The sequence below is a fragment of the Amphibalanus amphitrite genome, unplaced genomic scaffold, assembly GCF_019059575.1.
Source record: "Amphibalanus amphitrite isolate SeventyFive unplaced genomic scaffold, NRLGWU_Aamphi_draft 001077F_arrow, whole genome shotgun sequence".
NCBI classification, from domain to species: Eukaryota; Metazoa; Arthropoda; class Thecostraca; order Balanomorpha; family Balanidae; genus Amphibalanus; species Amphibalanus amphitrite.
The window spans coordinates 182,334-199,635 of NW_024882571.1; the positions used below are offsets into that span (position 1 = coordinate 182,334).

The 17,302-nt window shown below is 57.1% G+C and overlaps 1 protein-coding gene across 4 annotated transcripts in view; it reads right to left on the reverse strand.

The window, feature by feature from the left end:
- The window catches only part of LOC122369836 (syntaxin-binding protein 5-like), a 59,234-nt gene that overhangs the window by 5,359 nt on the left and 36,573 nt on the right, over window positions 1–17,302 (reverse strand). For 2 of the 4 annotated variants that reach the window (XM_043344901.1, XM_043344900.1), the window contains 9 exons: window positions 15,151–15,328; window positions 13,573–13,669; window positions 12,210–12,326; window positions 11,703–11,822; window positions 10,990–11,103; window positions 10,119–10,310; window positions 9,618–9,726; window positions 9,278–9,361; window positions 5,948–6,043 (listed from right to left, as the gene is read on the reverse strand). In XM_043344901.1, the coding sequence (XP_043200836.1) occupies window positions 5,948–6,043; window positions 9,278–9,361; window positions 9,618–9,726; window positions 10,119–10,310; window positions 10,990–11,103; window positions 11,703–11,822; window positions 12,210–12,326; window positions 13,573–13,669; window positions 15,151–15,328 (1,107 nt within the window). The remainder of the gene's footprint in view (window positions 1–5,947; window positions 6,044–9,277; window positions 9,362–9,617; window positions 9,727–10,118; window positions 10,311–10,989; window positions 11,104–11,702; window positions 11,823–12,209; window positions 12,327–13,572; window positions 13,670–15,150; window positions 15,329–17,302) is intronic. The other 2 variants (XM_043344904.1, XM_043344903.1) reach the window with 1 other exon arrangement.

Below are 17,302 nucleotides of genomic sequence, written 5' to 3' on the forward strand. Positions count from 1 at the left end.
CCAAGTGGCCGTGGGGTCGCCTCCTTCGGTGCTGGCAGGTCAGGCTTCCTTGGGGTTGCCCCTGTCGGTGCTGGGAGGTCGGGCAGGCCGGGCGGCCACGTTGTCGGCTGTCGCCCATGTTGGTGCTGGGAGGTCGGGAAGCCTGGCGGCCTTTGGGTCGCCTCTTCTGGTGCTGGCAGGTCGGGCAAGCCGGGCGGCCGTGGGGTCACCTCTGCCGATGCTGGCGGGTCAGGCGGCCGTGGGGTCGTCTTTGCCGGTGCTGGCAGGCCGGGAGGGCGTGGGCCCGTTGGTTCGCCTATGCCGGTGCTGGCAGGTCGGGCGGCCTTGGGGTCGCCTCATTTCGTGCTGGCAGGCCGGGTGGCCACGTTTTCGCCTCTGTCAGTTCTGACAGTCCGAGCGGCCGCGGGGTTTCATCTGTCTGCTGGCAGGCCGGGCGGCCGTGGGGCCGTTGGGTCGCCTAAGCCGGTGCTGGCAGGCCGGGTAGCCTTGGGGTCGCCCCTGTTGGTGCTGGGAGGTCGGGCAAGCCTACCGGCCTTTGGGTCGCCTCTTCTGGTGCTGACAGGTCGGGCAAGCCGGGCGGTCGTGGGGGTCACCTCTGCCGGTGCTGGCGGGTCGGGTGGCCGTGGGGTCGCTTTGTTTCGTGCTGGCAGGCCGGGCGGCCATGTTTTCGTCCCTGTCAGTTCTGACAGTCCGCGCAGTCGCGGGGCTTCATCTGTCTGTGCTGGCAGGTCGAACAGGCCGGACGGCCTTGGGGTAGCCTCTGCCGTTGCTGGCAGGCCGGGCGGCCACGTTGTCGCCTCTGCCGTTGCTGGCAGGCCGGGCAGGCCTGGCGGCCTTGGGGTAGCCTCTGCCGTTGCTGGCAGGCCGGGCAGCCGTGGGGTCGCCTCTGCCGGTGCTGGCAGGTCGGGCGGCCACGTTGTCGCCTCTGCCGTTGCTGGCAGGCCGGGCAGGCCTGGCGGCCTTGGGGTAGCCTCTGCCGTTGCTGGCAGGCCGGGCAGGCCGGGCAGCCATGGGGTCGCCTCTGCCGGTGCTGGCAGGTCGGGCAATTCGGGCGGCCGTGGGGTCACCTCTGCCGGTGCTGCAAGGCCAAGTGGCCGTGGGGTCGCCTCCTTCGGTGCTGGCAGGTCAGGCTTCCTTGGGGTTGCCCCTGTCGGTGCTGGGAGGTCGGGCAGGCCGGGCGGCCACGTTGTCGGCTGTCGCCCATGTTGTTGCTGGGAGGTCGAGCAAGCCTAGCGGCCTTTGGGTCGCCTCTTCTGGTGCTGGCAGGTCGGGCATGCCGGGCGGCCGTGGGGTCACCTCTGCCGATGCTGGCGGGTCAGGTGGCCGTGGGGTCGTCTTTGCCGGTGCTGGCAGGCCGGGAGGGCGTGGGCCCGTTGGTTCGCCTATGCCGGTGCTGGCAGGTCGGGCGGCCTTGGGGTCGCCTCATTTCGTGCTGGCAGGCCGGGTGGCCACGTTTTCCCCTCTGTCAGTTCTGACAGTCCGAGCGGCCGCGGGGTTTCATCTGTCTGTGCTGGCGTCTGGCAGGCCGGGCGGCCGTGGTGCCGTTGGGTCGCCTATGCCGGTGCTGGCAGGTCGGGCGGCCTTGGGGTCGCCCCTGTCGGTGCTGGCAGGTCGGGCGGCCGGGCCTTGGGGTCTCGCCCCTGTCGGTGCTGGCAGGTCGGGCGGCCGTGGGGTCGCCTCTGCCGGTGCTGGCAGGTCGGGCAAGCCGGGCGGCCGTGGGGTCACCTCTGTCGGTGCTGGCGGGTCGGGCAAGCCGGGCGGCCGTGGGGTCACCTCTGCCGGTGCTGCAAGGCCAAGTGGCCGTGGGGTCGCCTCCTTCGATGCTGGCAGGTCGGATGGCCTTGGGGTCGTCCCTGTCAGTTCTGGCAGTCCTCGTGGCCGCGGAATTTCATCTGTCGGTGCTGGCAGGCCGGACAGGCCGTGCGGCCGTGGGGTCGCCTCCTTCGGTGCTGGCAGGTCAGGCTTCCTTGGGGTCGCCCCTGTCGGTGCTGGGAGGTCGGGCAGGCCGGGCGGCCACGTTGTCGGCTGTCGCCCCCGTTGGTGCTGGGAGGTCGGGAAGCCGTCGGGTCGCCTCCACCGGTGCTGGCAGGCCGGGCAGGCCGGGCGGCCACGTTGTCGCCTCTGCCGTTGCTGGCAGGCCGGGCAGCCGTGGGGTCGCCTCTGCCGGTGCTGGCAGGTCGGTCAAGCCGGGCGGCCGTGGGGTCACCTCTGTCGGTGCTGGCGGGTCGGGCAAGCCGGGCGGCCGTGGGGTCACCTCTGCCGGTGCTGCAAGGCCAAGTGGCCGTGGGGTCGCCTCCTTCGGTGCTGGCAGGTCGGGTGGCCTTGGGGTCGCCCCTGTCAGTTCTGGCAGTCCTCGTGGCCGCGGAATTTCATCTGTCGGTGCTGGCAGGCCGGACAGGCCGTGCGGCCGTGGGGTCGCCTCCTTCGGTGCTGGCAGGTCAGGCTTCCTTGGGGTCGCCCCTGTCGGTGCTGGGAGGTCGGGCAGGCCGGGCGGCCACGTTGTCGGCTGTCGCCCCCGTTGGTGCTGGGAGGTCGGGAAGCCGTCGGGTCGCCTCCACCGGTGCTGGCAGGCCGGGCAGGCCGGGCGGCCACGTTGTCGCCTCTGCCCTTGCTGGCAGGCCGGGCAGGCCGGGCAGCCGTGGGGTCGCCCCTGTCGGGGCTGGCAGGTCGGGCAAGCCGGGCGGCCATATGGTCAGCTCTGCCGGTGCTGGCTGGCCGGGCGGCCATGTGGGGTTGGGTCGCCTCTCTTAATGCTGGGATGTCGAAATGCAGGTGGGAAGATCCCACCCCTGATCGTCCTATTTCACCATAACTCGCTCGACTCTACTCCTGATTTCACATTTTCCTTTAGCTGCACGTGGACCTTTGTTCCGTTCCGTATTTTTTTTTTTTATCGTTTCAGTTCTAAACCTCTTCAGAGACCAATTCTGCTCCTAAACCGCAATTTGCACACGCTTCTGATAGAGTTCACAGCGAGCATGCACCACAATAAATTAAGTAAACTATTTGATATCGCTCGTGTGGCCTTGGTCCAGGGTATGGCATGGCACCCCATACCTATTACCTATACCTACTATTTCAAGTTGGTGGTTTTGAACTTTGGTTGCTTTTATCTTACAGTTTTCCTCCATTCAAACGCCCGGATACCTACTAGAAAATATTGGTGAAACATAGAAAGGCGGCAAACGCGAACAAGAAGGGCTCAATATATTTTAATACAAATTTTCCTGGCAAAATTAAACTTCTACCAAGTGTTATGCACTCACCTGAAAGACAAAAAAGCGCAAGTGCGTAAAAGTCAGCGCGGTGATAAGCAAGAAAAGCGCAACTACTTAGTTGCGCTTTTCTTGCCTATCACATCGTCCTGACCGCTGTAGATACGCTTTTTTAATAGCTGCGTTTGTAGTTACGCTTCTTTTGCTTGCGGTCAGGGAGGATGACAAACATTTACGCTTTTCTCGAAAAAGAAAATTTGATATAACTCGAAAAATTATACGAATTTCGAAAAAACGGTTTTGCAGAAAGATGGAGATTGCTATTCTCTATCTAATGGTATCAAAATCTCAAAATCGAAAAAATGCGAGTTACGCTTTTCTTCGTTGTCACGGCAGCATGTAGCTGGGTGCTGCCGGCACACACAGACATACACACAGTAACACACAGACACACAGACGATCACACAAAGATACACTCCCGGGGTTCAGACCCTAGAATGGCTCAGAGAGTAGCGGCTAGACGGTGGCTCACCAACACACAGAAGCAGAGCTGGTACAGTGAACAATCAGAATATTCGGTGTCGGTATGAACAAAAATCATAATATCATCTACTATGCTTTTCAGACCCCATGAGACCCTAATTTTCGGCGATAATTTATTTACTATTTGTCCAATTTGCTTCAAATTTTCACAATGCGCATTTCAGCTCAAGCGCCAATTTTCGCCAATATGGTCTCTTAACAAAATATCAAATTTTATGGTACTTGTCGTTGCCTCGTAATGTTAAAATCGGCTCCGTAAATCCGTCAGTGGAGTAGAGGCTATCCGTGCGTAGGTGTGACGTCACAAGCACGTGACCATTAAGCTCCACCCTCCCTGCGGACGGGGTAGTGACCTTGGCCGGTCAGTCGGCTGCGTGGAGCGGGCGGGGCAGTAGCTGTCGCACCGGGGCGGCTCGCATGGACCGTAGCTGCCGTGCAGTTGTCGTTGCAGCCGTAATTTCATCGAATGAGCTAAATAGCGCGCATAAGTAACGCACCAGCTGAAGCCCTCGACTAATTTTATCTATCACAAATGTACGTACAGTGTACACCTTGATCAGTCACAAAAAAATATATATTTCCACACAAGATTCGGGGCTTGTGAAAAAAACGCGCATAAAAGACGCTGTTGACTTCAAATGATTGCGTAAGATTATGTATCGCGTCAGACTACGTCAAAATTGCAAAACAGAATCACCATTAACATGATGCAATTTATGTGTTTGATATGTGAAATTTGATTAGGAATGTATGCCGGCGTGATCGATTTATATCATCCCGGTGCAACTAAGCATTGAACACCTTCAGAACTAATCCATTTGATCATCGACTTAGGTTGAGGAGGTCGCCAGACTAACTTTGCCCCCAGAGCTTGTGTGTTGAAATGCAAACATGAAAAGTAAAAGCCTAGAGATAGTTTCCTCACCATTGCAGAGGACATACCTACTGTTACTTAAGTTTTACAAAAAAGATACGAGTTTATTGATTATCGTTCTCGTGTAGTGCCCAACGTCCGCCTGCCACATTGCTATTTCTTTTTGTGCACGTCTTAGCAACATAACACACACATGACACCGCGATAAAGGCCATTTCTACCATACGACACATTACGCTTCTGCCCCACCCGGCGCCCCGCACCGCTTCACGAATCACGAATACGGTCGTTTCGCTGGAGCGATGCCCCAGGCAATCGGCCGTGCCCGAGACTCTTCATCCTACTTTGTTGCTTTCTGCGCCTTCCTCAGAAACATTTATTGGCACTGCCAAATATATCAATATTTTTGGGTTAAGCACAGGCTTACACATGATCTTATAGGTAATCGGGTAGTGACCTGACCCAACCTGACGATGAGATAGGTGCAACTCCGGCTTAAATAAATGTTCAGAGTGCAAGAGTCCATCTATCTTTCCTTCTACGGCCGGTTCCGTTCCAATAGATCCTACCTTGATTTTGATCATTCTGAATATTCTGAGCTGGTTCGACGTTTAAATACCAAAATAAGGTGAAAAGGATACCAAATGCCCTCAAACGGATATTTTTTGGCTTTCGTCCCGAAGCAACTTTGCCAGCTTCACTTGTCTCCAGTATGTGGTCCCGCTCCGACCTCTCCGCGGTGCTGACACCGACTGAAGCGGCCAAGGCCATATAAGCGGAAGCGGCATAGACCCATCGCGGTCACGGCCAGTGGGCGGAGTTTAGTTGGGCCCGGCGCAACGTGATTGGCCAGTGCTCCTATCCAATCCGGTGCGGTAGCGAGCGAGCCTCTATCCGGGGGCAAAAACTGATTAACATTACGAGCCAACGACAAGTGCTCTAAATTTTGATATTTTGTTAAAAGACCATATTGACAAAAATTGGCGCTTGAGCTGAAATATCGTCTGCCAAAATTTCAAGCTAATTGGACAAAAATTGAAGAAATTATCGCCGAAAAGCAGGGTCTCATGGGGTCTGAAATGCATAGTAGTTCCGCATTAAGGCGTTAGGTAATTAACTGGCACACTAAGCCGCACCCTTTGCTTAGTCTGTAGCACCCGGCTGTAGACAAGGGACGGACGACAAAAGGGGCGTTGTCCGGCCACCCGAACCGCGACTCAGTCGTCAGTGTAACCCTCAGAACCACAAGGACTCGACTGGACAGAGCCCAGAGACATCCGAGCAGCTGCTCTGACTCAGCAGAGTCGCGACTCACCAGAACTCTGATGAGATGGTGAACTTTTGAATCTCGGACGGCGAGCACAGGTAGAGGCCGTGGCCGTGGTTGCTGATACAAAACGTGCGCGCCATCCTGGTGGGCACACAGCGTCACACGGCGTTACAGAGCGTCACACGTACGACAAAAGCGTCACCTACCGTCACACGGTGTAACAGAGCATAATACAAGCGTTATACGAGCCGCATTCTCGGTCACACGGTGTCACGTAGCCGCACGTGTCAGACAGACGATGCACAGCGCAGCGGAGAGTCATACGCACAGGCCTAGCTGGGTGCTACAATCGAGACACAGCCCGACTATTCAACAGCGGAGGAAACGGGGTCTTGAAGTGAGCAATCAACAGATTGATAGCTCGGGCGACTCGGTGTTCTTTCCTCCTTACTCTTCAGAAAAATCGACATTAATGCTTACTACTGTTAACTGTCTTGATGACACGGTTTGTCAATTTGTCACAACTGTTTTTTGGAACTAAATACAATCGAACTAAGAGAGATTCTAAAGAAGAATTTCAAAGCTTCAAATATATAAATCAAAACGACTCCGAACATGATATCTACGAGTAGGAGCAGTTTCCGGCACCATTCGATAGTGTTTTCGATAATTAATTGGCTTGTTCTAGCGAGCCAGCGGCACCAAAACTTCAACCATCGCTAACTCACACCTATCATCTCCGACGAGTGGACTGTATCTACAGGGACCTTAGCTGCCTGACCCGCCTTACCTGAGCTCCGGGGGCCGGACATACTCACTGGGACACTACTGAACTAAGTCGCAGCAGTAAAACATACGAGCCAACCGGAACATCCACAATTACCGACGCGCACGGCGCAACACAGCGGTCATGGAGTGGAGTCATTGGGGTCACGAGTCAGGTGGTAGACAGCACACAGCACAGGCGCGACATGAGGATTCGGAACTGTTTGGAAATATCCGGAAAGGATAGCAAAAGATGGTCGAAACACAGGACGTAGTCACCTTCCTTAACCCGCGCCCCAGTGGCGGTCTCAGCCAACTTCGCCCTAGGGGGGGGGGGGGGCATATGTTACCACCCACCTCTAACTCAAAAACTAAGAGGGCTAGAAAGACGCGGTAAAAAGCAGTCGATAGCTCTTAATGCGTACGTTTGAAAGTATTTCAGTCATTTTTCATCTTGGAGCAATATTGGGGTCACTGGAGGTCATCAAAGGTCAAAATTTGCCAAATGTCATTATATTTTTCAGAAAACATGCTTTTATCTCGGGAACTATGATAGCTAGAAAAACGCATGGAAAAGCAATCGATAGCTTTTGAACTCTTCTTTCGATAATGTCATCATCAAAATTGACCTCAGGTCAACGGTTTAGCCTCCAGAGGGCAAAAACTCCAAAAATAGCTGTTTTTTCGCAAAGTGTTTTTCGACAATAACTTTTGACTAGAAAAAGCCACGACATTTCTATTGCCAGAATCGTGTTCCTCTGGACGAGCCGCGTCGAATGAACTATAATTTGACCTTGAAAGGTCAACTTGAAAATTTGACCTCAGGTCAAGGTCATGACCTGATCAGAAAAGGTCATGTTGCATATCATTCGATGCGTCTCAACAAGACAAACACAATGAAGCCATCCCCAGCGTTCTATCTCTTTCCAATCGCGAGTTATTGACAAAAATCTGTTTGTAGCCCCAAATGACCTCGGATGACCTTTGTAGAGGCTATCAGCAAAAATGACACCTTGGTCATCACGGGTGGTCCAAATCATTGTGATTCTGAAATATTTGGACTGTTCCTATGCGTACACATGGATCTAGAGGCATTTTCATTTTTCTCCATTGACTTATAATGGTAAGGTCACGCCACTGACCTGACCTTAGGTCACGGATATAAAAAATCCGAGATATACAAATTGTAGGCGCCCATAACATAATGCAATCCACCAAGTTTAAAACCTTTCTGACAAACACTGCAGGCTGGACATGATTGCAAACTTTTTTTTAGGCCTGGTCAGTTAACTTGACCTGGTGACCTGACCTGACATGACCTGGGGTCAAAAATTTCACACATTGTCCAAAATTGATGTACGAAAAGCTATGCCAAGCGGCGCGGCACTACGCGCCGCGGTTTTTTATTTATACGCAAAAAACGCGACAGGGTGGTAACATATGCCCCCCCCCCCACACTGGGGCGAAGGTTAATGCTACAATGTTCGAACAAAACATAGACAGTAAAGACATCAGTTGAGCATGTTTGTGATAATGTAGCAATGTATATGTCATAGGGAAGACATAAAAAGTACAGAAACTACAGCCCACATCAATGTTGAACAAACACAATAGCAGATGTAAAAAGTGGTCCGTGCCATTTACACGTCACCGACAACATAAAATGCATCGATAAAGACCAAAATACAAAATAGAGGAGAAGCATTTCACGAGACAAAAGCAGCACGGTGTTCTATATTAAATCAGATAACTAGCACTGAATTTGAATAAGGTTGTCCACAAAGGGATAAAGACGACAGTCATGCGAAACGCGAGTGAGAGAAGACAAAATAATAGAAGATGAAGAGTAATCACCAATAAACTCAGCAACAACATTCAAAAGTGCACGATAACAGGAATATATATTATGCCAAGCTGAATCATGATGCCAAGGCATCATGATTGTGTGATGTATATATATGATATGTTTGTGTAAGTGTCAACCTTCATGGCATTGTAAGAGCTCTGTCAAAACACAAAGTGATGGAAAATAGGTGCTCACGAGTCTCCAAGAACACTGTTTCAGGCTTCAGCTTAGTTCCTAAACACCAGCGCAAAAATGCTTCTTTTATGCCTTTACCTTAATTAAATATATGCCTCACAGATCGAAGAGCAAAATTGCAGCAAGTAGATCTTGTTCGAAGTTTCACAGTGCTTACTTTGAATTCACTTGAGATTCCTGTTATACCTACCATTTTGTGGAGTTGGCAGATTTGACGCTGCAAGACTTCCTACCAGCTCAGGCGATAAGAAACAAACAATAAGTAGCCTATATAGTCTGCACCACACACTGTACACGGGAGGCGCGCCGTGCGGTCATTCAGCGGGCACGGCTCGGTCCGACCGGTACGCCGGCTGACCAGCCGTCAGTCTGGCAGCAGCTCGACGGGCACACGCACAAACACGCACACAAACGCAGCTCTATGTGCAGCGGCACAGCTCTGAGACGCGGCCAGCGGGCCAGCGCCAGCCGGCGACAGCGAGCCGAGCGACGGCCGGCCGGCCGAGCCATGCGAGTCGGCCGGCCGGCCACAGCCAGCCAGGGACAGGTGCGCAGCCCGACTAACTTACTGCGTCGCGTCTTCGTTAACAAACATTTGTTGGCCCCATATGGCCAGCATGGGGTCGGCTATGGCCGATTTGGTCGTCTGAAAACTGGGGGCATACGGGGCGGGTCGGTGTGAGGGCGGGTGCGGCCGGCCGTCCGCGGTCGGCAGACAGACACGGACACACACGAATACACAGACAGTGTGGAGTGTCGGGGCGCCGCGCGGTCGCCCGCCAGCAACAACAGCTCGTGTGGTGTCGTGTAGTGAGAGCCCTCCGATATGTCATGCTCATGCCTGTCTCCGGTGCCGGCGGGGCGGGGGCGGGGGTCGCGGCGGGGCGGGGCGGGGCGGGGGCGGCTCACCTGAGGTCGCTCAGCGGCAGGAATTCCACCTCCATCAGTGGCCTCAGGCTGGGCAGGCTGTACGAGTTGAGCCGGCCGTTGGCCAGGTAACAAACCAGGCACACGCTGTCTGCGGAAACATTAGCGCGGCCGGTCAGCTCCCCTGTCATACACTGAACCCCCAGGTAACACGCCAGGCACACGCTGTCTGCGGAAACATTAGCGCGGCCGGTCAGCTCCCCTGAACCGCCAGGTAACACACCAGACACAAGCTGTCTGCGGACAGGCCGGTCAGCTCCTGTGATAAACTGACCGACCCCCCCCCCCCCCCCCCGGCGACACCCGGCGACAAACCCCACAGTTTATTATCAACGCACCCATGACAGCTCAGACATAATTCAGCATTCCGCCACCGCACCAATGCGTCAGCGCATTCAACCATTGAATAATATATTGTCGCCCACCTTAGAGGGACACGATTTTGCCGTCCACCCTTTAGGAAGACGAGGGAGCTGCTCGTACCTTTTAGTGAGATGATTTCGGCGCGCACCACGAACGAGGTCTCTGTGATCTGCAGTTTGCAGAGGCAGCTGTGTGACGGTGTGGCCAGGACGCGCGCCTGTTTATCCGAGACGAGCACCAACAGCTGGCCGTCGCCGCCGCCCGCCTCGCTCAGCGAGCCACACGAGCTCACCGTTGGTCGAGACGGGGTCCCTGACGGCGGAGGGGGGGGGAGGGTCAGCAGAGTCAGACCAAGCCGCAAGAGCTCACCGTTGGTCGAGACGGGGTCCCTAGAGGCGGGGGAGAGGGTCAGTTGAGTCCGACTGTGCCGCACAAGCTCACCTTCGGCCGAGACGGGGTCCCTGACGACGGGGAGGGAGGAAGGGGTTAGCAGAGAACGGGCCACAGGGAAAAGCCACCTCTGAATACGGGGCACCGAGCCGACGGACGAAGAAAAGACTGTCAGCGAAGACAGTAACACAGCCGGGGTAAGGCAAAAAAAAAAGGTTTGGGAGTGTACACAAGAAGATTCGGTTATCGAGGTACACGCCTAGTTGGGTTATCGAGGTGGGTAATGCCCCTGTATCCTTCCCTGTCTCCTAACGAACACTGTACACTGTATTATGTTCACAGCGGATATGTTAATCCCTGCTTCCGTCCCGTTCCGTCCCGTCCCGTCCCGTCCCGTCCCGTCCCATCCCACCCCTTCCCTCTACTCACGGGTCCGCTCTTTGTTTCCGTCTCGCCAGGTCTCGGCGGCGGCCGGTATCCGCGCCCCGTCCCGTTTACCCTCGTCTACTCACGTGTTCGTTCTTTGTTTCCATCTCGCCAGGTCTCGGCGGCGGCCGGTATCCGCGCCCCTGTTCCGTCCCGTTTACCCTCGTGTACTCACGTGTTCGTTCCTTGTTCCCGTCTCGCCAGGTCTCGGCGGCCGCCGGTATCCGCGCCCCGCTGCAGTCGAGCAGCGCGATACACTGCATGGCGCCGTTCAGACGGAAAATCGACCCTGTCGGCGGACAGACAGGACGGTCAGTCACAGTCAGATTAACAGTCGACGGACAGACTGCTCACTGGCACCGTCAGTGAGACCGACGGCAGCTGGACGGGGCGGTCACAGCGTCAGTTCCTCTCACACCGACAGGTATCATCCTGATTCTGAGCAATAGAGACACGGCGCGATCATTGGGAATGACGCTACATCCAACTGAAGTGATTGCAGGCAGCAGGATTGCTGGCTCATTTTAAATAAGCACTTCCCGCGCACCATTTCCAGGCTCAAGTGTTTTGTGCAAACATTTCTGTGGTAGTCTCTGGTCTGTGGTCGGAGGGTGACCCCTGGATACTGACCTGTGGAGGCCACACTGACGGCCTAGGTGGCGCGGTCGACGGTGACCTGGTACTGGTCAGAGTATATAGACAACTGGCACTGGTACTGACCCGTGACCGGCGTTGACCCCTGGTACTGACCTGTGACTGGTGGTCCGGTGTGCCTCCCGATACTGACCTGTGGGCGCCACGCTGACGGCCTGTGTGGCGCGGTCGGCGCTGTTACTGACCTGGTGACCGGCGCTGACCTGGCACTGACCTGTGACCCCTGTTACTGACCTGTGGGCGCTACGCTGACGGCCTGGGTGGTCCGGTCGGCGCTGCGCGGCAGGGCCACCTGCACGATCAGTGTGCTGCCCAGCGAAGTGCCCACCAGCAGACACGGACATGTGGAAGATTCTGCCGCAGACACACACACACAGACAGGGTCAGACACACGGCAGGCCCGCAGACACGGCGCTAGATCAGAGCACCGGGCACAGACAGCAGCTGCAGCTGATTCACTCGGATATCGCACAGTCAGCCGTGGCCGCTCAGCCGCCGGTACATACAGCTGCCCAAACTGGGCGCGGAGGGGATGGGCGCGTCCGCGAGCATCCAGAATTTGCTGCCGCATCTATTCGATTTGTTTCCGAACGAGCCGGATTTGCTGTCGAACTTAGCGTACCGGATCGGTTATAGCTGCACAATTGCACATATCAGATTTGTAATAGCCGCACGTAACGGATTTGTTCCTGCACGTACCGGCTGAGAGGCCGCACGTACCGGCTTTGAAGCCGCCCTTACCGGATTTGTTGACGAACGTGTCGGCGAACTGCAGGCAGACGATGGCCTCTGAGCTGATGTTCTCCAGACTGCTCAGACTGCTGCTGCGCGAGGCAGTCTGCTGGGTGTCTAGCCGCTCTGCGGGCGCCGCCAGGGTCGCAGGTCACACGCGGCTCACCGTACGGGACATATACTGATCAGACAAGTCACAGAGGTCACAGAGGGCAGCACACGGCTCCAACAGAGGCGGAAAACTAGAACACAAACCACGCATGTTGCATACGGCCTAAATAGAGCTCAGTTACAGTATCCAAGTAATGATAAGTTGCAGCCCTCAAGGCAGTTGATTATCAAGAGAATAGGGACATCTTAGAACTGCACTGGTAAAACGGAAAGTACGTTACTTTAACGATCCATCGTAATCAAAATGCCACATTTTACAAGTCATTGGTTGGTGATCCAGTTAGTATACACCCAGAACCGCAGTTGAGCCTAGCGCGACACCCATCGAGTGCATTAGTGGCGGCGCGTCTGAGCTGTCTCCGTCGGTACTGTACAGCCACCGAGCGGCGGCGGCGGGACCTGGCCGGCGACACGGAACACGCAGTGGCCGGCCGACCGGCGCTCCGGCTGTACAGCCGCCGGCCGGCGCGGCGGGCAGCTCTACACACAGTCTCGGCGCGCCCGCCCGTATGTACAGCGGCGCCGGGCCGAGCTCCGCAGGGCGCCGCGCTACATTGTCCGACTGACAGCGGGAGGGTGATCAGTGGGGAGGGCAGGCAACGACCGGTCACCGGGGACACCGACAGGGAACGACCCGACCCGACCCCGGCGCCCACAGCTACCCTACACCCACAGCTACCCTAGAGCCGCCGCCTACCAAAAAGGTCCAACGGGTACACAAAATATCTGTACACTAGTCGGAGACAGCTGAGGTCATGCTCGACAGTGACGCGCTAGCGTTAGGAGTTGACACTGAGCACCCCGGAGTTATCCATCCACCGGCGCGGCACGGACAGCACGGGTCAGGGAGTGGAGTCTCGGGCCGCCACCGAGCAGCGCTAGTCCAGAGGCTCCGCGGCGCCGGCCTCCCACACGGCGTATGTACAGGCGCGGCGGCCGGGCGCGCGACCAACACCGACGGGGCAGGGTGACGGCGGTGCAGTCCGACAGCGGCCCACTACGTCCGGGCAGGGAACACCACAGCCAGCTCGCGCTCCATCCAGTCCTGTACCGAAACTCTTGCACTGCCTGGTGCGCCAGACGCGCAGGTGGGGCCCGGCAGCGGCGGCGGCGGCGGCGGCCGTGGCCGAGAGCTGCGGCGCCAGCGGCGAGGTGGGCTCCTCCATCACACTGTGCGCCTTGACCAGACGGCGGCCGGTACCTTGTGAGCGGGAGCGCTGCACGTCGCGGCCGCGCGGCGACACGCTGCCCACGCCGCCCTGTTTGCCCGCCGTCGGCGACAGGCACAGCCCGTTGATCTGACGGCACACGGCAGGGGCAGGGCGGGTCAGTCAGTGGCACACGACAGGGGCACGGGGTCAGTCAGTGGGACATGGCAGGCGCAGGGGTCGGTCAGCGGGACACGGGAATGGACGGGTGGGACACGGAGGTGTCGGGGGTGACACACGAAAGGGATCACGGAGACGAAGTCGAGCCTCTCCTAGCCCTACTCTCCTAGCCCTACAATCCTCTTCATTTTGTTCACTTCGGACCTTCCGGCGCATCTGACCCATGGCCACCTCATCTCATACGCGGACGACACTCTCCACATAGACTGTTCCTCCCCTGACGGACCGGGTCTGGCCGAGCTCCGAGCTAGGCTGGAGCTCACCATGCGCGAGCTCCATGCCTGGTTCGGAGTAAACTCCTTGAAAATGAACAGCAGCAAAACTGACTTCATGATAGTTGGCAGCAAACATAACGTAGTAAAAACACAAAACTTCTGTTTTGTTGTAGAAAACTCTACAATTCTACCTTCTAAAGCAGTCAAAATCCTCGGCGTCACTGCAGATGCCGTTCTGTCATGGGAGGAGCACATATCTTGTATCGTCCGAAAGTGCAACAAAATTCTCTTCTCGCTATACAGGTTCAGGCATTACTTCACTAGTCAAGTTCTCAAAACCATCATTCAGGCCTATGTTTTCCCACATATCACTTACTGTCTGTGCGTCTGGGGTGGGGCGGCCAGAGGGCAGATGCACAACCTTCAAAAAGTTATCAATTTTTCGGCCAGGATTGTGGGAGGGATAAAGAAACACGAACACATTACACCGACTCTAAATTATCTTGATTGGCCGAGGATCGAGACCCTGGTGGCGCGCCGGGACGTCGCAAAGGTGTGGGGGCTGCTGCGGGCGGACGGCGCGCCCTCCAGCGTGCGGGAGCTCCTGGTGCCCCGCAGTGCTGTGTCGTCCCGGGGCACCCGCGGATCGGAGGACGGCGACCTGCACCTGCAGCGCTGCAGGCTGGCCTCAAGCCAGAAGGCCTTTACTTACCGTGCGGCGGTCGCCTGGAATGGTCTGCCGCGCGCCGCCCGCGACGCGCCGACCTACCGTGCTTTCAAACTGGCAGTAAGGGAATGCATCACCTAGTCATGTGCTCACGCTTAGCTCATCCCACTTTTCTTATCATGTTTTTATCGCAGTATATGTTTTATCGTGTGTAATGTGGCATTATGTGTATGTACAACTTGTCGATATTTTAGCGTCACTTTGCTTTTACAACATGTATGACGGGAGACTTGAATAGCCACGGTGTGGATGGTCTCAACAATACACTATACACTATACTATACTATACTATACCCTACTACCGTCCCCTTCTGTACCTACCTGTTCGGAGTCGGGTGACCAGCCCAGGTCGGCCCCAGTCCCTGCCCCCTCTGTACCTATTCGGAGTCGGGTGACCGGCCCAGGTCGGCCCTCTGTCCCTCCCGTCCCTCCCCTGACCCCTTCTGTACCTGTTCGGAGTCGGGTGACCGGCCCAGATCGGCCTCCTCTGCCCGCTGTTTCGGTGACCGCGGCGCGCGCTGGTACGGGTCGGCCGGCCCGTACAGGTCCGGGGTGCCCAGGTTCAGCAGACAGGTACGCTGAACAGTGTCGACGATCACCAGGCCACTCTCGTTACCGTACGCCAGCCTGTCGACCGGCGGGGCACAGGTCACAGCGGGGCCACAATTCAGGTCAGAGTCAACAGCAGAACGCTAATGGTGGCACTTGACGCTCTTAGCTGTCTACGCTGTGCTCGGAATCATCTACAAAACACTTCATATTCAGTGCTTACGATTCAACTTTGCTGAATGTACTACATAGATGGTCATCGAACAGCGTTTGGTAGCCGAATTACTCTATCCCAGTTCCAGTAAACACCCCTCCATTCCACCACTCACAGTCCGTATGCCGAGTTACTCTATAATCTGTCAGTTATCCTATATCTCTGCACACCGTTCCATGCTTCTATCCTCAGGAGACTGAAATCCTTATCCTCCACGCCGCAACCCCCACTCCGGGCTGGACAGGCACCTTTATCTCATGCGGGCTGCTCCCTTGGAGCGGCACCGCTGCTCCCGAGGGAGCGCACCCCGTAGCCGGGTGCAGAGAGTGCTTGGGGGACTGGTTGTTGTTGTTGTTGTCGTTCCGGCCGTCGGGCCCGGTGGGCCCACATGGGGGGCCCGTGAGGGTCCCAGCCCCCCTCGGGGGCGACACTTGCGACGTCCGCGCAGGGAGGGCAGCAGGCCCCCGGGCGGGTTCCGGCGGACTCAGACGCCGGGTAGGGCCGGAGAACCCAGCACCCCGCCAGAGTGTCCAGCGCCGTGGGCGCTCTATAGTCGGCCCAGGCGCCGCAGGAACTCGATAACCCGGCATGGGTCAGCGAAGACCTCCCGCAGCGTCGGGTCCTCTCTCCCGAAAACGTCGTGACGGACGCGGGCCGTCGCGGGGCACGACGTCAGGAAGTGTTCCGCGTCCTCCCTGACTCCGCCGTCGCAGGTCGGGCACCCATCGTCCTCCTCCGCCCCGATGAAGTGACGGTAAGCTTGCAGGGCAGGAGAGTGGCCGGTCCGGAGGCGCGCCAGAGCGGTGCCCTCTCTCCTAGACAGGCCGAGCCTGTCTGCCAGCCTGACCCTGCCCGGGCCGACGACATCGTGGTAGTCGTGGCTTAGGTGCGGGCGGGTCGCGGGCGCCGGTCGGGAGTGGCGCGTGCTCTCCACCCACTCTCTGCTCACGTGGCGCTTCAGCAGGCTCTTGGCCGCCGCGAAGGTGATGGGTGTCCCGTCCTGCGGCAGCTCAGCGGCCTCCCTGGCCACGGCATCGGCGATCTCGTTGCCGGCGACTCCCGCGTGACCGGGAACCCATTGAAGGTCCACGCGGTGGCGTCGTCCTAGTCGCCGGAGGGATAGCCAGACTTGGTCAGCGACCCGTTCAGTCTGGTTGGCCGGGCCTTCCCTCAGACGCATGAGGGATGATAGGGAGTCGGTGCACAGCTGGATATTGAGTGCAGGGTCTTGATCGGTGAGGATGGACTCGATGTATTTGAGTGTCTCTCGTAGAGCGAGAAGCTCCGCTGTGTAGCTCGACGTGAAGCGCCCCGCTGGCGCTCGGATCCTCTTCACTTCCCTGCCGCTCCTATAGACGACTGCCCCTGCTCCGCCTCGTTCTGTGCCGGCTGTGGCCGAGCCGTCCGTGAAAGCCTGGACGTCCGGGTTCGGCAGTCCGGCTAGCGTCTCCTCGGCGGCAGTCCGTCGCTGTTCGGCGGGGGCGTTTTGCGGTAGCGGCCTCACAAGTCCAGTGTGGAAGAGGACCGTTGGAGGTGGCGGTGACTCCCAGGGAGGGGTGCTGGCAACCACCAGGAACGGTTCGCGTGGGAAGACCAGTCGCGTGGGGGACTGGTCGGCCTGTCCATTCGGACAAGCTCAGCCCCGGCAACTCTCTAGGGTGCCTGCCCAGACCAATGTCTCCCCCTATATCCTATCATCCCCCGGCTCTGAAATGGTCTCATTGGACCGAAAGGGCCTAACCCAACAAAACAAAACAAACAAACCTATATCTATATAAATCCGCCACTCACAGTCCGTAAGCCGAGTTATTCTGTTCCAGTCCCTGAATATTCACCCC